This window comes from Biomphalaria glabrata, chromosome 5 (genome assembly GCF_947242115.1).
Source record: "Biomphalaria glabrata chromosome 5, xgBioGlab47.1, whole genome shotgun sequence".
Lineage (NCBI taxonomy): Eukaryota > Metazoa > Mollusca > Gastropoda > Planorbidae > Biomphalaria > Biomphalaria glabrata.
The window spans coordinates 43,892,094-43,914,307 of record NC_074715.1 but is presented as its reverse complement, the minus strand read 5'-3'; the positions used below and the strand labels follow the sequence as shown (position 1 = coordinate 43,914,307).

The window sequence follows — 22,214 nt, the reverse complement described above, 5'->3', positions numbered from 1 at the left end:
TGCAGGGGTCAAGGCTATGATAATGCTGCGATCATGAAAGGTCATGAAAGAATTAACAATATTTGATTAATGAATGCATATTATTTTGAACAAAAAAGTAAGGTTTTGCAATTTTATTAATTAGTTAGTCTTTTGTTTTTTTTCTGGGGGGGGGGGGCATCAAGATAAGGTACCGCACCAGGCATCATATACTCTAGCTACGCCACTGGATCTATGTGAGCCAGATATGAAGACAAAGGAGTTAATCTTTAAATATTCTTCTTAAAGATGAAATGAAGTAATGATTTTAAAACTTTCCTTTTTTGTTGCATTGCTTATATCAGAAGAGAAATAAAAAGAGACACACACAAAGAGAAATCTCATTAGCTTCTGAAAAAAAAATTGGAAAAAAACTCATTTGAAAAAAAAAAATCATGTTCAGTTGAACGGATTGACTCCAAATGTTTCCCTATTTTGACGTGAATAGAAAACATTCAGTGTGATCTAAAATTAGTTCGTGTAATGGAACTCATGGCCGACTTCCCGGATTCTATGATGTCGACCGCTGAGTGATATAACGTGGGGCCCTGTCTGGTTCTTAAACACCTTATCAGAACATATTTTGTTAACAGAGAGGTAGGTTATATCTGCTCAGTAATTTTTTTTTCAGACATAATATTGTAAAATATTGCAGATATGGTAACTGAAAACAGACCATCATGTTTGAGTCGAAATGTGGCTCATTATCGCTCTGTTCAGAACTTACTGATCAGAATGATTGTCTTCCTGGTCAGGTGATAGAATTTGTGTCACAATTTAACGGTCAAAGTACTTTTGGTGTAGGCACATGAACAGGTATCAAGAAAATGTCAACCATGTAAGTTTGTTTTAATTACTGTAATGGAACATTAGATCACAATGACACATTGTTTTGCTTCAGTTTCCTATGTTCCAATAACTGTAATGTAACATTAGTTCACACACATTTTTAGAAGTAAGATGAGATGAGAGATTCTGTAAAAGAAAGTATCTTATTGAAGTTCTTGTCTCTGTCTTAGTTGGCTTTGGTGGTCTGGAAGTGTCTGGTAGTAAGTGTAACATAGAATCTTCACGGATTCTAATCACAACACTCGAGGCCCTCGATGTGCAAGAAGCATGGCCCAGAAGCCTTGAAAAGTTCCTGGCGTGCGTGAAGCGCCCACGTGTAAATATTGTGGATGTTTTAATACAATGGGTACCTGCCCACCACGGTTTGGTGGGCAACGAGCGATACGACTTTTTAGCAAAAATGTGCTTGCCTCCTGGCATCTGTACCTGACACGGCGCTCTCCTATGGAAGTGTTTCAGCTCTGGCCAGTGACAAGAAACAGACTCTTAAATTAGATAACAGGGGCTAGTCAGAATAGAGCAGAGAATTATGAAGGCAGATGGAGACCAGACCACAAAGATGCATGGTGGCAATTAAATTGAGAAGAACAGGTCGTCCTAGTCCAATTCAGAGTAGGTCAATGGGCGATTCAAGAACTACCCCATTGCAGAGAAAACTACAACACACGACGCCCCATTGCAGAGAAAACTACAACAAACGACGCCCCATTGCAGAGAAAACTACAACACACGACGCCCAATGGCAGAGAAAACTACAACACACGACGCCCAAAGGCAGAGAAAACTACAACACACGACGCCCCCATTGCAGAGAGGACGAAGAAACAACAAAACACATATTTGCATGATGTCGTGTCTTGCCGATACGGGACATTGAGTTGAGAGAAAACTGTCCCATGTTCGTTATGGGGACAGAGAGACCTTAAAACACACTGCCCCATTTCTAGAACATACTCTACTAAGGAATAAAGTCTCAGCATGATACTCCTCACTGAAAGGGTTTGAGATACAGTAGTAAGTGCTGGATTTGGAATGATGCTCTGTTGCGGTATATTCTTGCTTTGAAGGATCTCGGAAAAAGCTTTATTATCATTTATCGCTGATTGCTTCTGTTATAAATAAAGAAATGGCTTATTAATCATGCGAACACTGCTTGCAGTTCTTCAAGCTAGACTCAAGATGGATGCAACGCAATGCAACCCTAACCTGTCGCTGGGCATGTAGTGCCTAATTAGGCTATTACTACAATCATTACATTAGATTTTCTTTGGTACGCGCCTTTAATAGATTCGTACAATATATCCACGATAAGTCTATCTTAAATGGCATTTCAAGACACATATTTGTTATGAAACATCGATACAGTGTAGTAGTCAGTGGAAACCTCCAATCATCTTTTACAAACATTTTCTGTAGTCAACTGCACCTATTGAAACATTATAGAGCATTTTAAATACCAATAAAAACATTAGATCTTCACCGGATCCAATCAGCCGAGAAACGACTATCCTAGATCACCTTTTCTTGTTTACTTCTGAAACTGTAAATATCAAAGTCTTTACTTCTGAAGCTGTAAATATCAAAGTCTTTACTTCTGAAGCTGTAAATATCAAAGTCTTTACTTCTGAAGCTGTAAACATCAAAGTCTTTACTTCTGTCGCTGTAAATTTCAAAGTCTTTACTTCTGTCGCTGTAAATTTCAAAGTCTTTACTTCTGAAGCTGTAAATATCAAAGTCTTTACTTCTGAAGCTGTAAATATCAAAGTCTTTACTTCTGAAGCTGTAAATATGAAAGTGTTTACTCCTGAAGCTGTAAATATCAAAGTCTTAACTTCTGAATGGTAAATATCAAAGTCTATCTGCAGAGACACTCCCGTCCATAAACAATGCAGGTACAGATGCCATTGGTAATTTTCTGAGAGAAACCTACATCCCCCCCCCTCTATCTCCTATATTAAATTATGCAGCATTTTAATATGTAAAGTAGATTATAATTTTGTATTCATTTACTTCACAAGTAGGGCCTCAAATTGTACATAAAGATTATTTATACAAAGTTAAGGTTCACAGGCTCATGTATAATTTCCTTTGTAAAATGCTTCCCTGTCAATAATGTAGGCTATCTTGACCGTTGCCGTGGTTTCCAAAAAATACTGGGCACAGCTGGTTAGTCAGTAAAATAGTGCACAGGAACTCTTAGACTAGACTAGGAGGTTGTGACTAGAGGGTTAGGTCACTCATGGTCACTTTTAAAACAGGGCAGACTTCTCGTGTTGTTTTGTATTGTGTTATATTTTAAATAAGTGTCAGAAGTGGAACAAAGAATTCGATAATTAAATCGTTGACATCACTTCTATATAAATTAGTAAAGCAAGAGATTGTTGAATCTCAAACGTGGAATTGAATCTTTTATTTTTACTGTCATGGAAACATAAAATAAATAAAGAAATGCTGATCAATGTTGAGTAAAAGTAAAAGCTATTACTTCTTTATTTATCTTCCCAGACAAATGTCAGGGCCAATAAATGTCATGTAAAACAAATGTCAGGTAAAACAAATATTAGTTATAACAAATGTCATGTACAGCAAATGTCAGCTACAGAGAATGTCATGTGTAACAAATGTCATGTACAGCAAATGTCAGTGACAACCAGTAGCTTGTATAACATATGTACGTTACAACATGTGTATTGCGCTCAAATGTAAGCTACATAGAATGTCATTTATAACTAATGTCATGTATAGAAAATGTCAGCTGCAAACATTGTTATGTGCAGAAAATGTTATGTCCAACAAATGTCTATTACAACAAATGACAGGACTAACGCATGTCTGGTACCCGATAGAGCTGGGTGGACACAGAGTCCAGAAAATAAAATAACAAAATTCAAATACCGGTCTTACCGAGATTCGAACTTACTTAAGACAATTTCAACAGCCATATCCGTCTTCACGTTCGAGTTATTTAATCAGATTCTTGACCATCTAAAGCCTTTTTTTCAAATCATTAACACATGTACGGTAATTAGTTTGATTATAAATCAATGAAACATGCACTTAATGATAGTGTTGGTTACGCAAACACAAATTAACTGCAGAATGACAAATAGAGGTACCACTTTCACAAAACTTCGTATCACCCTAAATTCTTAGTAAAGCAATTTAGTTAAAGAATCGTCAGAAGAATATATATCTAGGTAAGTGTCTAGCAGAGCATTTTTGTGTATTATTGTCTTCAGTAAATAATTTTTTAAAAATGTATGTCTAGAGTGAGAATCCGCAAAATATGTATATATCTCAGCCGTGATGTGATGACAGACACAAGGGCGGATCTTCATAAATTGATGAAGAAGAAAAGGCGATCGCCCCTACTTCCCCCTCTTTAGGTAGACAGTATTACAAAATAAAATTATCACAAAACGTGTCCTAATTATGTGTCAAGGTCAGAATGGTCAGAGCTATAAGATATAATATTACGTTAAAGTCCGGCGACTTTTTTGAGTATTGGTCTGTGTGGTACACTGTCCGCAGCGCCGTACGAATAAGACCTCGGACGTATACTGGACAGAAAGACGCTGGTGCTGAGAGATGATCCGTCCTCCTCGTCTGCCCAGCGGACATGGACATGATCTTGACCTTCACTCCCTGGAGTCCGAGGCAGCAGTCTGCGTGGCCTGGTGGTATGAGATTCACTGGCGGATCTGTGTCGCATCACTGGACTAAGGCACGGGTCAGTGGTGTCCGAGTTCACGGAAATATCGACCGTGTTCCCCTCTGGCGATTTCAAAAATGTCTTTGCGTGCAATGGGCAGCTGGGGTCGTGGACATCGAGGGGTTTCTTCTTGCACTCTTCCTGGGTTGAAACTTTAGAATTTGATGAAGAATGTTTCTGATAACCAAAGAACTGATCTTTGTAAGTACTCTGGATTGAGTTAGGCGACAGAAGCTTATGCTGCCCAGGAGGGCTAAGCATGGAAGATCGAGCGCTGGGTGCCGGCTTTAAGTAGTTGGGCCTGCTCCCGTACCTGCCGTTAGACCAGCTGTGACTCCGTTGTCGTAAAGCGTCGGCAAATGAGGTTCTGCTGTCAAATGTAAACGAACGTCCAGAAGGAGAATTGTTCCTTCGAGTCAGCAACCGGTGTGGCGAGACGTCGCAGCTGCTAGTTGCTCGGGCACGACCAGAGGTAAAAACCCTGGACAGCTTGATGTGACCGGAGCTGTCCACGCTGGGTGATAGTCGGTTGCTTTGTTGATTGTGTGCGTGAACTTCTTCAGACCCTTCCTTCGCGCTCAGCCAGGATCGTCTGTCTGAGACTGTTTTACTGGTGCCGTCAACGGAAGCGATTGCTTCTGAACTTAGCGTACACGTACAGGCCGGAGTTGTTGTAACGCCGTTAACTTCATTATTGTAATGAGTCTGTTTCTTTTTGCTGCGACGATTGGGTTTGACATTTTCCGCGGGGCACCCATCAGCCACGTTGTACCAATCACGACTATCATAAGCGTTGCTGGAGCAGGTTGTGCCCATTCTATTGAGCCCAGGAAACAGGGTGGAGTTGTAGGACTCTTCCAAGAAATTGAAATTCTTATGAAGACTCTCGAGCTTAGGGTGACTAGAAGAACACGTGCGAAAGCAGCACAACGAGCTCAGCAATGTCTCGTCATCACGTGACTTTAGTTTGCGAGTGTTACTGTTATTATTTCCGTCGCGGCGTCGTTTCAGTAAAGCTTCGCCATTATCACAGTTCTTCTCCAAGGGAAATGATTCTTCCAACGCCAGCTGAAAATCGCAAGAGCCCTCAGGAAAGACTTTAAGGCGGGTCTGGGGCGGGTTGGCGGACCAGCAGTTCATGGCATTGAAAGAGATCTGAACTCATCCAACAGGAGTTTCACTAGAAGCGCTACTCTGGTAGACATGCACAACGACAGCATGAACAACACACTTCAGTGTTCATGAAAGGGAAATACATCTGAAAAAAATAGGAAAAAAAAACGAATTTGTTATGTGTTATTATTTATTTCTTAAAGAGTAAGCTATAAACCTAGACATAAATTACTGTTTAAAAAAAAATTAATTAATGCTTCAAGAAGAAAAGATCAGTTGATAACGTAACCAACTTGAGTATATACAAAGTGTCTAACATTAAACATAAGGTCAAAATAATTAGATTTTATTAGCATCAAACTTGCGACAAAGAAGTGAACCTTTTGCAATAAAGCAATGAACCTCTTGCAATAAAGCAATGAACCTCTTGCAATAAAGCAATGAACCTCTTGCAATAAAGCAATGAACCTCTTGCAATAAAGCAATGAACCTCTTGCAATAAAGCAACGAACCTCTTGCAAGAAAGCATATGAACCTCTTGCAATAAAGCAATGAACCTCTTGCAATAAAGCAACGAACCTCTTGCAATAAAGCAATGAACCTCTTGCAATAAAGCAATGAACCTCTTGCAAGAAAGCAACGAACCTCTTGCAATAAAGCAACGAACCTTTTGCAATAAAGCAATGAACCTCTTGCAATAAAGCAATGAACCTCTTGCAATAAAGCAACGAACCTCTTGCAAGAAAGCAACGAACCTCTTGCAATAAAGCAATGAACCTCTTGCAATAAAGCAACGAACCTCTTGCAAGAAAGCAATGAACCTCTTGCAAGAAAGCAACGAACCTCTTGCAAGAAAGCAATGAACCTCTTGCAAGAAAGCATATGAACCTCTTGCAATAAAGCAACGAACCTCTTGCAAGAAAGCAATGAACCTCTTGCAATAAAGCAACGAACCTTTTGCAATAAAGCAACGAACCTCTTGCAAGAAAGCATATGAACCTCTTGCAAGAAAGCAACGAACCTTTTGCAATAAAGCAATGAACCTCTTGCAATAAAGCAACGAACCTTTTGCAATAAAGCAACGAACCTCTTGCAAGAAAGCATATGAACCTCTTGCAAGAAAGCAACGAACCTCTTGCAATAAAGCAACGAACCTTTTGCAATAAAGCAATGAACCTCTTGCAATAAAGCAATGAACCTCTTGCAATAAAGCAACGAACCTCTTGCAATAAAGCAACGAACCTTTTGCAATAAAGCAATGAACCTCTTGCAATAAAGCAATGAACCTCTTGCAATAAAGCAACGAACCTCTTGCAAGAAAGCAATGAACCTCTTGCAATAAAGCAACGAACCTCTTGCAAGAAAGCAATGAACCTCTTGCAAGAAAGCATATGAACCTCTTGCAATAAAGCAACGAACCTCTTGCAAGAAAGCATATGAACCTCTTGCAATAAAGCAATGAACCTCTTGCAAGAAAGCAACGAACCTCTTGCAAGAAAGCATATGAACCTCTTGCAATAAAGCAACGAACCTCTTGCAAGAAAGCAACGAACCTCTTGCAAGAAAGCAATGAACCTCTTGCAATAAAGCAACGAACCTCTTGCAAGAAAGCAATGAACCTCTTGCAAGAAAGCAACGAACCTCTTGCAAGAAAGCATATGAACCTCTTGCAATAAAGCAACGAACCTCTTGCAAGAAAGCAACGAACCTCTTGCAAGAAAGCAATGAACCTCTTGCAATAAAGCAACGAACCTCTTGCAAGAAAGCAATGAACCTCTTGCAAGAAAGCATATGAACCTCTTGCAATAAAGCAACGAACCTCTTGCAAGAAAGCATATGAACCTCTTGCAATAAAGCAATGAACCTCTTGCAAGAAAGCAATGAACCTCTTGCAAGAAAGCAATGAACCTCTTGCAAGAAAGCAATGAACCTCTTGCAACCAAACAATGAACTTCGAGCGACTACAACACTATGATTACTCACATATGTTTATCATAAAGATAAAAGTTGCTATTTTGTGTGCACAATTTGTTCTGTCATTGTTACGACTGCCACCAATAGATTCAATCTTTAATTTAAAGATGTGCCTCGGCACTAATAAAAGACTCAAGACAATAAGGAAACTCCAAAGAGAATTCAGAGACTAAAGACACTCCAGACACTCACAAGACACCAAAGAGATTGTGAGCGTAGCAACAAATCAGACCTTCATTCAGAGCTCGAGAATGGACCCTTGCAACTGCGTATTTAAGTAAGTATTTTTCTAGATGATGTGTTCTGGCCTTAGAAAGTAAAAAGTAAAATTCTGCAAGTTTCATTCAACTAAAGTCCTAACCTATAAAATCTACAATGCATTTATAAAATACAACTAGCACCAAAGTGATCAACCGTAGTGCTAAGGTTTTTAATGGCTTGACCTGTGTGAAAATATTGAATGACAAATGGGCAACTTTACATAAGTTAAAAACAATATTTACGGAAATGTTCTATCGCCATGCAATCTTTGAATGAAATAGTGTCTCTTTTGTGTCATATCAAATCATTTTGTACTCCCAGCGATGTCCATTTCCATGTCCAGATTTGGGCAAACATTTGACACGAATTGAAATAATTGATGGAAAGTAAAACGAAGAGAACGAAGAAATGTCGAAACATAAAAACAAAAAGAGTGAGTTTGTGTTCTCATTACCAGGGGTGGATAATGTTAGTAAAACAAATGTTAGTAATGTTGTAAAAATGTTAGTTTATGTATATCTTTGAGATTAAAAAAATTCTAGCTAATTTGCCACACAGGTGAAACTCGATTTTTTTAAATATAATAATGTGAAAATTAAATTTGGACTAGAGTTAAAAGTATTATATATATTATATATATATATAGTTCGTTCATCGTGGTTCGATGATGACCATGTTTTGTCAGCCAGGGGGCTGAGGGCTTTGCACTGGGGTTTTATATATACACATACTTCAATGGGTGTTCCCGTATGTATCCACGAAGAAAGAGTTCAATATAAATCCCTGAAATTTGTATTCTCTGAGCAGATTCGCTGAACCAGATTTTTTTTTCGGGGGAGGGACATGTGGGTAAAATTGTCCTTTTTTTTTATTTATTAAATCTATCCTTCATTAGTTACTGAAAATAAAAATAATTGCTCTTACAAAGTTTGGTCAGTTGTTTAAAGGAAGAATTATCTCTTCATTTTACTTGTTTTTTTCTGATCAGTTTGTAGTCACTTTGTTTAGTATCACTTGCTTCATAGTTCAGTTGAATTTGATGTATTTTCCTTTTTTTTTAAAGGCTGGTATTTTAGTGCATTTCATTTGATTTGATTGAATCGTAACTCATTTCAAAAGTTATTTTAAGAATTATTTCCTTGTTGTCTTTCCACGCATTGCTCAATGTTGAAAGCAATAAACTTATAGACATAGATAGTGCATAGAAAAACAATCAATAAATGTAATGGAAGAGGAAATAAAAGCCAAGTACGCCTGGAGAATAGGAGGAGTCCAAGATGGAGCTAATATAGAGGGTGTGTGGACGGGTGAACACACAAACAGGGTGGAAGAATGAACACACAAAAAGGGCGGAAGAATGAACACACAAGCAGGGCGGAAGAATGAACACACAAGCAGGCTGGAAAAAAAAAACAAGATGGAAGATTGAACACACAAGCAGGGTGGAAGAATGAGCACTCAAACAGGGTGGAAGAATGAACACACAAAAGAGTGGAAGAATGAACACATAAACAGGGTGGAAGAATGAACACATAAACAGGGTGGAAGAATGAACACACAAACAGGGTGGAAGAATGAACACACAAAAAGAGTGGAAGATTGAACACACAAACAGGGTGGAAGAATGAACACACAGAGTGGAAGATTGAACACACAAACAGGGTGGAAGAATGAACACACAAACAGGGTGGAAGAATGAACACACAAACAGGGTGGAAGAATGAACACACAAACAGGGTGGAAGAATGAACACACAAACAGGGTGGAAGAATGAACACACAGAGTGGAAGATTGAACACACAAACAGGGTGGAAGAATGAACACACAAAAAGAGTGGAAGATTGAACACACAAACAGGGTGGAAGAATGAACACACAGAGTGGAAGATTGAACACACAAACAAGGTGGAAGAATAAACACACAAACAGGGTGGAAGAATGAACACACAAACAAGATGGAAGATTGAACACACAAGCAGGGTGGAAGAATGAACACTCAAACAGGGTGGAAGAATGAACACACAAAAGAGTGGAAGAATGAACACATAAACAGGGTGGAAGAATGAACACATAAACAGGGTGGAAGAATGAACACACAAACAGGGTGGAAGAATGAACACACAAAAAGAGTGGAAGATTGAACACACAAACAGGGTGGAAGAATGAACACACAGAGTGGAAGATTGAACACACAAACAGGGTGGAAGAATGAACACACAAACAGGGTGGAAGAATGAACACACAAACAGGGTGGAAGAATGAACACACAAACAGGGTGGAAGAATGAACACACAAACAGGGTGGAAGAATGAACACACAGAGTGGAAGATTGAACACACAAACAGGGTGGAAGAATGAACACACAAAAAGAGTGGAAGATTGAACACACAAACAGGGTGGAAGAATGAACACACAGAGTGGAAGATTGAACACACAAACAGGGTATAAGAATGAACACACAAACAGGGTGGAAGAATGAACACACAAACAGGGTGGAAGAATGAACACACAAACAGGGTGGAAGAATGAACACACAAACAGGGTGGAAGAATGAACACACAGAGTGGAAGATTGAACACACAAACAGGGTGGAAGAATGAAGACACATAAAGAGTGGAAGATTGAACACACAAACATGGTGGAAGAATGAACACACAAAAAGAGTGGAAGATTGAACACACAAACAGGGTGGAAGAATGAAAGCACATATATAAATTAAAAGTTTACTAGGAAGAAAGACAAAAGTGTGGTTTGAATGAAATGAACCAATGTGAACATCCAGACACATTGAATGATGTTAAGCACTTTATCTGGTTGGTTTCAATGTAGTTTGAACACTGCCTGTTCCAGTCCAATGCTGTCATAAGCCCATTAGAACAAACAATTCAAAGTCATAACCACAAACAGACAGCCATGTCGATATCTGCCACACAAGTCCAAGTCAGACACTTAATTGAACATTCGCTGGTTATGTCAACATGCTATTTATATCAGCAATCACTAATTATGCCAAGGCCATTTCTATCAGGACTCATTTGTCGTGCCAACATAAAACTGCGCTTTCAAGTTAAGCATTAGCTCGTAGTGTTGCCCTATTACCCGCTGGGTTATTGACATATACATATGTTTACGCCAATCTCACCCAAGCCCTATTAACATTGATCAGTTTAGCATTGACAGCTTCTATTTCATTCTTCTGCATCCATGACATTCCTTTACCTCTTTACTAAGCTCATATGCAGCATGACGTGCTTTCCCATAGGATGTCAATATTTGCATAGATTATCACATATGATGACCAAATGTCCAGATTAGAATTTTTAGCTCGTGTTTTCATATTTCAAATTTCACTTCCTAATGGCCGAAAAAAAAAATAATGATCTGGAATTTTATCATGATTGTTGTTTATGTTCCAGGGCAGAACGGCAGATAAAAAGCCATGTTGTTTTGATCATAAAGCCATTTGCCATGATTAGTGAAACGTTTCCATGCATAGCTTTCTGTTTGTTTCAAATATTTGCATAACTTAATCAGCATTTTTTTATTTTTACAATTTCAGTAAAAAGAGAATTGTGTGACAGAGGCGGCACATGTGACATCTAAGTGGAAGACCGCAGAGGCGGCACCTGAGACCTTTGGAAAGACGTATCAGCAGCATAATATGAAAAGCGTATTCGTTAAGTTCATATCATGCAGTTTTATATTTTTCTATAAATTATTCGCTACCTGCCACGATTAGAAATTGATAACCCCCCCCCCCCCAATTACATTGTGTCACGTGGTCTATCTATTTGATTATCTTACTCCTTGTCTTGTGTTAGTGCCATGACTACCTACAGATTCAATTAGCCATGGCAAGACTCATTGCATTATTTAGTTGTAATAAAACTTAACAGAGTCCGTCTGTTACGAAGTAGTGAAGTCTTGACACTTAACATTCAAATATATATGAATGGCCTTGGCATAATTAGTGATTGCTGATATTGATAGCATGTTGACATAACCAGCGAATGTTTAATTGAATGGCTGATTTGGATATGTGAGGCAGATATCGACATGGCTGGTAATTTGTGGGAAGCGTGGTCGAGAAGCCAAGTACGCTTGAAGTTGGCTTGGCTACCTATAAAAGGGGCTCGAGGTTCGACACCCGACTCGAGCTGAGTTGTGTTTACTAAGCGCCTAAAGGCAGCATAGAAAACCTCCTTCCAGAATATAAATATCTGAAGACCTTATAAAATAACTTTTCTTTCGCTGTTACAAATAAAATATTCCAGAATGTGACAACGAAGGAGCTTGTAGACTGAGTACGAGACTTGTAAAACTTTACACAGAATAGTTCACTGACTCGCAACTAGGTAAATGAATAACATAGAAAGTAAATTTGTAAAATAAAAAAAAATAGGTTCCTACGCTTGTTCAATGAATTCTTGTATCCCACGGAGTTTTATGTTAACATAACTTGAAAGTTGTCGCCTGTCAGAAGTTATTCAAAGATATTCCCAAAATATCACAACAAACGATCTAACACATTGACTGAGAGCCGACACACTGTGTTCATAAACTCGGTCAATAAATCACGTAAATGTCAATGTATCATTTTTTTTTAAATCCTACCAACACAACGTCCGATTAAAAAAATAGAGCCAATCATAATAAAAATCAAAGAATCAATGGCGGACTAAACGCTCACACTTCGAGGATACCGTGGGCTATTAAGTTAATTGCGTCCCATTAACCGCTACCAGGTCATAATGTGGCCCACACTGACACGGCAACACATCTCTTCGAGCAGCGAAGTAGATCCTGCTCCAAGTTTTAAGTGTACCAATTGATTCACAAGACAGTTTGCTAAGTGATAATCAGGGGAAAGAACTATTAAAAAGAAAAGTGTTCTCACATCTATTCAATATTTTGTCGTGGCAGACGTATCTGTGTCTGAACGTGATTTTATTGACCAGGAGAGTTCTTGCCTGTCAGAAGGAAGTTATCCAATGACAAGAGTGGGAGAAAGGAAAAGACAGCTCAATCTGACAGGTCAAGGTCGTTGTTATCGATGGTGTTGCGGGAAAAAAAGAAGTTAGACATTTAAAATTTAATGAGTTTTGCATCAACTATACTTTCACACACGCATACACACACACATATATACACACATTCGAGCGCAACACTGCACTAGTCATACTGGCACGCGAAGGTTTCTGAGCAGGCTGTGGGCAGACCATTAGAAATGAACACCAGACAGGCTGTAAGTAAGCAGACAACTGACCTTGGATAGACATGATACAGGCCGTGGGTAGACAATTGACATGATACAGACCGTGGGTAGACAATTGACATGATACAGACCGTGGGTAGACAATTGACATGATACAGACCGTGGGTAGTCAATTGACATGATACAGACCGTGGGTAGACAATTGACATGATACAGACCGTGGGTAGACAATTGACATGATACAGACCGTGGGTAGTCAATTGACATGATACAGACCGTGGGTAGACAATTGACATGATACAGACCGTGGGTAGTCAATTGACATGATACAGACCGTGGGTAGTCAATTGACATGATACAGACCGTGGGTAGACAATTGACATGATACAGTCTATAAGTCTTTGAATTGTCATGAAATGCTTTGAACACATCTGATGAAGTACTTTACACTAAGAAGCAATACATATCGATACATTTCACAGCGTGACAAACAGAAAACATTTCACAGCGTGACAAACAGAAAACACTTCACGACGTGACACAGAAAAGACATAACGTGACACATACTTGATACAATTATACAAAGTGACAACATAAGTCATCTCACAATTTGACAAAACATTTTTAAAAATATTTCACAACGTGACACACGTATATAAATTTCCCAACATGACACACACATATATATAAATTTCACAACGTGACACACGTATATAAATTTCCCAACGTGACACACGTATATAAATTTCACAACGTGATACACGTATATAAATTTCACAACGTGACACACGTATATAAATTTCCCAACGTGACACACGTATATAAATTTTCCAACGTGACACACGTATATAAATTTCACAACGTGACACACGTATATAAATTTCACAACGTGACACACGTGACACATACACATATATATAAATTTCACAACGTGATACACAAAAGACAATAGCCAAGTTAATGATCCTTGTAATGCTACTTTGAATCAGATGACGTTAAAGCATTAGTCGATTATATCTAGCGAATTTACGCTGGGTCAGACTGGACTAAAGTTTTTGTAACTATTATATAATAGTTGTTTTATTTACTTGACTCAGTCTATGGTAAATTGATTGATTTAACTAATATTTACTAATATAATATTTACTTGACTCAGACTATGGTAAATGATAAGATTTGACTTGATTTATATTAACTACCACAAGACCATTCGTTCCTTGAAGCTTAATTGATAATTACGTCACTAGATGAAGCGATTGTGGCTTAATCGATTTTGTCTGAGAAGAAAAGAATCGCCTCTCAACAATATTATATAGTGCAGATCCTTTAAAATCTGAAGACAGTTCCAATCAATACCTTGTCTTCTTATCATTGCCTTTTTTACAAAGTTTTTATCAACTCACTCTGTCTGTCTGTCTGGTAAAAAGTTTGTACACGTTATTTCTCCCACACCTAAACTCGGATCAAGTTGAAATTTTCCACAATTATTTCTTGTACCTGACAAAACAAGAATCATTATAATAAAATAACCAATTAATTAATTAATGTTGGTAATTGATTATTTTGTTTGGTATCTTGAACAAGAGGGAAGAAATCGTACTTGACAGATGTGGTGGTATAAGTTGAATTATTCCCATGGAGGAGGCTTGAGCCCTGAGTGAACACATATTTTTAAATGCATTTAACAAAGCGATCACGTAACATTCACACACAAACCTTCGTCTCCCCCCCCCCCTTCCCCCTTTCCCCAACTGGTCCAGACAAGTGAACGGATCATAGCGCATTGAGAAAGCTAACAGCAAGAAATTGAACTAATCAAAAACAAATTACAAATTTAATCACATGACTGATCCAAACTATTTGATGCAAAGCTTTTTAAAATGTATTTTTTCATGTTCTTGTTTGTTTTTATTTTAATAATAGAGAAATTTGAGCTCAAAATTTGTCCACAGACTCTCAATAAGATCATCGAGGATCCCTACTTGTTTTTGGAGCACAGGTCGCCAAAGAGTGCTTTATCGGAAATGAGAAGGTTAATGTCAGTTAGAACTAGATCTAGAACAACTGTTGACGATAAGAGAGAAATGTGACCTCTAGAAACCAGAAAATCACTGACCTAAAACAAAACAGATGATGTCACCAGAAACTCTTGACAGCCAACAAAGGGCCGAGCCGCAGCCAGTGTTTTTATCATGCATCGTATAACTCGAACTAACAACGTCTCATTCCGCGGTCTCAGAGTACCGAAGTAAAGGGAGGGGGGGGGTCAAAGTCAAAGCGGGACCACCCACTTGGAGGGGAACTCGGAACGGAAATTGAGCGCCATCGATCCAACTAGTCCGTGTTTCCGGTTCGCGGCTAGACTTGTGTGTGGAGCCGACTTGTAGTGCGGACTATGAAAAACTTAAAATTTAAATGTGTCCGGATTTTAAATCTGAAGCGACAGAGGCGAACACCTGAGGCGACAGATAGGATATTGGAGGCGTGGGATACTGAATCTGAGGAGACGGATGCGGAATCTAAAGCGTGAATGAATCTGAGGCGACTGATAGGATATTGGAGTCGACAGAGACTGAATCTGAGGCTTTATATATGGAAAGAGGCATAAAGCCTGAATCTGAGGTGACAGATAGGATATTGGAGGCGACAGAGACTGAATGTGAGGCTTTATATATGGAATTAGAGGCATAAAGACTGAATCTGAGGCGACAGATACGGAACCTAAAGAGTGAATGAATTTGAGGGGACAGAGATTCACATGAGGCGAAAGGGATAATCTGAGGCGGCAGTGACTAAATCTGAGCCGACAAGACAAAAATCTTAGGCAACAATGACGGATTCTGAGTAGGCAAAGACTGAATTTGAGGCAACAAAGACTGAATTTATTTTAGGCGACAATGACGGAATTTGAGTCGGCAAAGACTGAATCTGAGACAACAATAACGGAATCTGAGTCGGCACAGACTGAATCTGAGGCAACAATAACGGAATCTGAGTCGGCACAGACTGAATCTGAGGCAACAATAACGGAATCTGAGTCGGCACAGACTGAATCTGAGGCAACAATAACGGAATCTGAGTCGGCACAGACTGAATCTGAGGCAACAATAACGGAATCTGAGTCGGCAAAGACTGAATATTAGGCGACTGAAATAAGCATGTGCAAAATGAGTTGAAAATGAGTGTTTCTGTAAGGATGTGTTTTTAAGAGGCTCAAATTAGTTTTATTAAGTAGCATTATGAATTATAAAAAAAAAACACAATCTCTGATGATCAATTATAACAATCAGTGACGTAGTTTGGATGGGGGGAGGGGAAGAATTTGAATATCCACCCGAGCCCCCACTTTGGGGGGGGGGCAAATTAGTGGGTTTTTACATTAAATATTAAATATTACGCCAAAAGCAGAACCCCAAAGAGGTCAAGCCCAAATGATGGTAAATTCCTAGCTACGCGGCCTACGCCACTGATAACAATATAGTCTAGACAGAAACAAAGACTAGGAGATAGACTTAATTATAATATATCATTAGACAAACCAATCAGCAACATAGTCAGAAACTACACACACAGAGAGAGACAGAGAGAGAGAGAGACTTAGGAAGATGAATTGATCCTTCCTTGGACGTTAAGAAACCATCAGTTGCCTACCCACCTAAATCTCAGACTGGGAATCCTAAAACAGGATCAATGTCTTCAATAGACACAGAAAACTAAATGTAGATTTATTTTCACAGTGGATATTATTGATTGCCTTCGTAAAGTCTCGTGCTGATAGATCTAATCCTATAAATTCCCTTATATTCAATCCATGAAGCTCAAGCAGTTCAGCTTGTTTCAGCATGATTCATTGGTCATAGGTTTACAAGGACTGTGTGTGGCCATGTCGACTCGCAGCTATTTCTAATCATTTAGAGTATGATCATAGAAACTGGACTCTCTTGCGATCTTTCCTCACTGAAAAGGACATTAATTTATTTAACTCTTTCACAACTATTAGCCCTTTTGATAATCTACTAGATTTCTTAACAGGTATACACTGACAAAGACTAAAGCTCTCTATTATGATTGCATAATTAAATAACGCACACTGTTTAAAACAATAAAACTCGTATATATTGTATATTTAAAGATTATAATTCTGTTCAGTCTTCATATCCAAAAGTGCTGTGCCAACAATTCTTTGAGATGATACAATTTATTTAGTTTAGTTCTGAAATAATTTCCCTTTTTCAGTAGCGAGAACAAAGCTTTTAAAATGTTTACTCTGACCTCTGTCTTCTCTCATTACTTGCTCAGACAGACCAGATCGACGCGCGCTTGATCAGCTTAACGCGTTGTCCAATATATACAAAGTGTTTTTCCTGGATTCCGATAAACCAAATGTATACTAATGTAGCTAAAGTACGTAGAGTGTTTCAATATGTGTCCAATTATTCATGTACACTGTACAGTACAGCTACTGATGTCTGACCTCGATATGAACATGTAGGGTTGAATTCCACTAAATGTACTCTTAGTAAAGCTTTGATCTAAATGTTGGCCCGAGTCTCCGTTGTGTACATTAGGTGTGCATGGACAAATAGCATTATTGATCTGAAGAACTATGCAAATAGCAAAAATGTGCGTGGACAGTGAATGAGTACAAGGGATAATGACTGGACGCTACTCACAGTGACTCTAAGGTATAATAAGGATAATGAATATAGTTTACTCAACCTGAGTTATGCTAGGGATAATGAACGGATTCTACACGCTTAGCCTATAAGCATACTAGTGATAATAAATAAACCCTATAACTCTAAATTTTGTAAGGTACACAAGAGATAATGTATAAACTCTATAACTCTAAATTTTGTAAGGTATACTGAGATAATGACTTGATTCAAAAATGGTAAGATAAGAGATGCTAGTAGAGAAAAAAGCGCAGGGAGAGAAAGAGATGAGAGAGGAAGTAGAGAGATGGAGAGAGAAAGTAGAGAGATGGAGAGAGAAAGTAGAGAGATGGAGAAAGAAAGGAGCAGACGTGAGAGACAGGGAATAAATACAGAGTTAAGTAAGTGACGTAGAAAGTGGAACGTAAAACTCCAAAGTGATTTCTATCACTGAGTCTGATTCAGTAGCTGTGGGCTTGTTGTTGTTGTTTTCGGTGGGTTGTTATTTTAAAAACTCACGGCATCTGACAAATACTAACAACTTTAGTTTTCGCCATTTATGTTTAGTAATATTCTAATTTTTAAAAATATCTGGGTATGTGCAAAAAAAAAAAAACATTACAAAAATCCCCCCCCCCCCCAAAGTAAAAGTAAAGAAAGACTTGTCCTGTATCAACATCAACATAAAGGTAAGCTAGGCTTGACCTGCATTTATCTCATTTTGCAGTAAAACATTTAAGTGGACTGCGTGTCTTATTTCACGCTGCATTTAATTATTTGTGTGTAAGTTTATAGAAAGTAAAAGTTATAGGTCGTTACAAGAAAATAAGAAATAAATTCACTTTTGTGGTAGATTATAAAATGACAAGAAGAAGACTTTGTTGATGGGTAGTAACGCCCTGTTTGGGCGGGCTTCCTATGGATAGTGGAAAAAAGGAGGAATCTCTCAAGTGAGCTCTGCCTCCGGCCCAGGATTACCAGACACCCACACTCCCAAAGAAAGACAGAAAGTAAGACAAAGCGCAACAGAGAAGGTAAACAAAAAAGTGAAAAGAAAATTGTATTTCTCTGTAACTCAGCTGTTGGGTTGCAACATCTCTAAGTGTCTCTTTACTTAGTCAGCGCGAATGTCATGTCAACAGACAATAGATTTATTCGATAAATAACTTACCTGTACCAGCCGCAAAGCAAAGGCACAATGTACACTCAAATAGTATCACAAATGTAGTTACAATTCCATGCTCTGAATCAACCAAACTTCACCAAATAGACAGTACAGCTACGTGTACGTTCTTACTCCACAAGGACCAAAACGTTACTTCGTGGTCAGTTACAGACCCATAACTTGTCCGTGCTAAAGGCACAAGATTATCAGGTGACTACGTAATCACTTCATGTCACAGTGAGTCTCAAACGAGTCTGCGACATTCTCTCTTTTGTTAGACAAGACAGAACGCTGATAGCGAAATTCTCTTCTTCAAAAGAAACACTCAGACAGGTCTTGAGTAACAGACTTCATTGACAGCTTGAATGAAAGAAGAAGCCATGGTTCATGAACACCTTGAATGAAAGAAGAAGCCATTGTTCATGAACACCTTGAATGAAAGAAGAAGCCATTGTTCATGAACACCTTGAATGAAAGAAGAAGCCATTGTTCAGGAACATCTTGAATTAAAGAAGAAGCCATTGTTCATGAACACCTTGAATGAAAGAAGAAGCCATTGTTCATGAACACCTTGAATGAAAGAAGAAGCCACGGTTCATACAGGAGGATGGATGACAAGAAACATTTCATCTTTTTGTCCTGCAAATGAGTTCAAGTTGCAGTACTGGTCAATCAAATAAACATGTTTCACACTCAGACAGGTCTTGAGTAACAGACTTCATTGACAGCTTGAATGAAAGAAGAAGCCATGGTTCATGAACACCTTGAATGAAAGAAGAAGCCATTGTTCATGAACACCTTGAATGAAAGAAGAAGCCATTGTTCATGAACACCTTGAATGAAAGAAGAAGCCATTGTTCATGAACACCTTGAATGAAAGAAGAAGCCATTGTTCATGAACACCTTGAATGAAAGAAGAAGCCATTGTTCATGAACACCTTGAATGAAAGAAGAAGCCATTGTTCAGGAACATCTTGAATTAAAGAAGAAGCCATTGTTCATGAACACCTTGAATGAAAGAAGAAGCCATTGTTCAGGAACATCTTGAATTAAAGAAGAAGCCATTGTTCATGAACACCTTGAATGAAAGAAGAAGCCATTGTTCATGAACACCTTGAATGAAAGAAGAAGTCATTGTTCAGGAACATCTTGAATAAAAGAAGAAGCCATTGTTCATGAACACCTTGAATGAAAGAAGAAGCCATTGTTCAGGAACACCTTGAATGAAAGAAGAAGCCATGGTTCATGAACACCTTGAATGAAAGAAGAAGCCATTGTTCATGAACACCTTGAATGAAAGAAGAAGCCATTGTTCAGGAACATCTTGAATTAAAGAAGAAGCCATTGTTCATGAACACCTTGAATGAAAGAAGAAGCCATGGTTCATGAACACCTTGAATGAAAGAAGAAGTCATTGTTCAGGAACATCTTGAATTAAAGAAGAAGCCATTGTTCATGAACACCTTGAATGAAAGAAGAAGCCATTGTTCATGAACACCTTGAATGAAAGAAGAAGCCATTGTTCATGAACACCTTGAATGAAAGAAGAAGCCATTGTTCATGAACACCTTGAATGAAAGAAGAAGCCATTGTTCATGAACACCTTGAATGAAAGAAGAAGCCATTGTTCATGAACACCTTGAATGAAAGAAGAAGCCATTGTTCATGAACACCTTGAATGAAAGAAGAAGCCATTGTTCATGAACACCTTGAATGAAAGAAGAAGCCATGGTTCATGAACACCTTGAATGAAAGAAGAAGCCATTGTTCATGAACACCTGGAATGAAAGAAGAAGCCATGGTTCATGAACACCTTGAATGAAAGAAGAAGCCATGGTTCATGAACACCTTGAATTAAAGAAGAAGCCACGGTTCATACAGGAGGATGGATGACAAGAAACATTTCATCTTTTTGTCCTGCAAATGAGTTCAAGTTGCAGTACTGGTCAATCAAATAAACATGTTTCACACCAAGAAACTATTTCTCTCGGTGCTGTGTGCATTAAAATACAATTGACAAGTTAACATTTATGTTTGACATTGTCTGTTTAAACCAAACTATGATGGATCGAATGTGAATGCTGGATAATACGCCATTGCATTATATCGCATCAAGTCGGACGTTCTGATATTTAAGTCCAATGTCTTTCAAACGGAGGATGCGACTTCAAAAAGGATGGTCAATTGTCATCCATATTGAGTCTTTGAGCTCGACTTCCTGTGGACACTCTACAAAGGTGGATTACAAGACTGCTATTGTTTAACCCGTGAATGACTATTACCTTAATTTTCAAATATAATTATTAATTAAATATTAGTTGTGTCCACTCTTTAAAAAAAAGATTTTTTGAATTAGTTTTCGTATTATATTTTACAATTTGCACATGGATGAATCAAGGCACACTACATTTTTTAAAACTTCAACATGAGTCTATAATGCTGGTGCCTTGAGCGGACCCTATAAAAGAGCAATCTGTTAATTTTTCATTCTAGGACTCATCGAAGTAAAAAGGTGTGCTGTCAAGTTTCGGTCAAATTTATTCTTTAAAAGATATATATTTTTTAATATTCTATTTGATGTATAGATTCTTTAATATATAACTTTATAACTTTATGATTCTATTTTTATATTTCTGTACACAAAAAAAGAAAGAAAATCTTTGATAGCGTCATTAAGTCATAAGTGGCTTTTGTCACCGCCAGGAGGCGCTCAGGGCAACATGGTCTTGGTGTCTCCTCCATTAATTTCTCAAGTCTGGCGCAATTTCTCGGTTCGTTGAACACAGTGAGGTCCAATTAGAATTGCTACAAGAGTTTGAACTTGTGCCTCTTAGTACCATTTACCAGTATGAAAGAGATTCTTTTTTTTAAACAGAAAGTTTAAAGTAATAATAGTTTGAAGAATGTGCGATTTTCTTTGTCGAATTTACTGTTGATGTAATCTACACTACACAAGATCTATAATTTTTGTTTACATAATTTTTTTTAAAAACTATACTTCATTGTCATACTATCGATTATATCAACATAAATATAGTAAAGTCCACCTTTCAGACATTGCGGTCTATATGACAGATCTGTTTTTGTGGCCTACTGTTAATGGCGGTGTCATGTGACCAGCACAACGACCAATCGCGTTATCTTTCGCTAACAAATGAAACTGGTGGGACTCAGAGACTTCTTAAAGATTTCGAAGTATTAGTCAGGATTCGAATACCTGACGCCGTAGACCGGAAGTGAAGTTCTTTACAAT

General features: G+C 38.1%; 1 protein-coding gene across 4 annotated transcripts in view; it reads right to left on the bottom strand.

Moving 5' to 3' along the window:
* Positions 1-3,245: 3,245 nt before the first annotated feature.
* The window catches only part of LOC106063885 (uncharacterized), a 48,624-nt gene continuing 29,655 nt past the window's right edge, over positions 3,246-22,214 (bottom strand). The window contains exons 1-2 of one of the 4 annotated variants that reach the window (XM_013222392.2): positions 12,541-12,675; positions 3,246-5,837 (exon numbers count right to left, since the gene is read on the bottom strand). In XM_013222392.2, coding sequence (XP_013077846.2) covers positions 4,346-5,719 — 1,374 coding nt within the window. In that variant the 5' untranslated portion in view covers positions 5,720-5,837; positions 12,541-12,675 and the 3' untranslated portion in view covers positions 3,246-4,345. Of the gene's footprint in view, positions 5,838-8,851; positions 9,077-12,336; positions 12,510-12,540; positions 12,676-22,214 lie in introns of those variants that run through there. The other 3 variants (XM_056031003.1, XM_013222385.2, XM_013222369.2) reach the window with 3 other exon arrangements.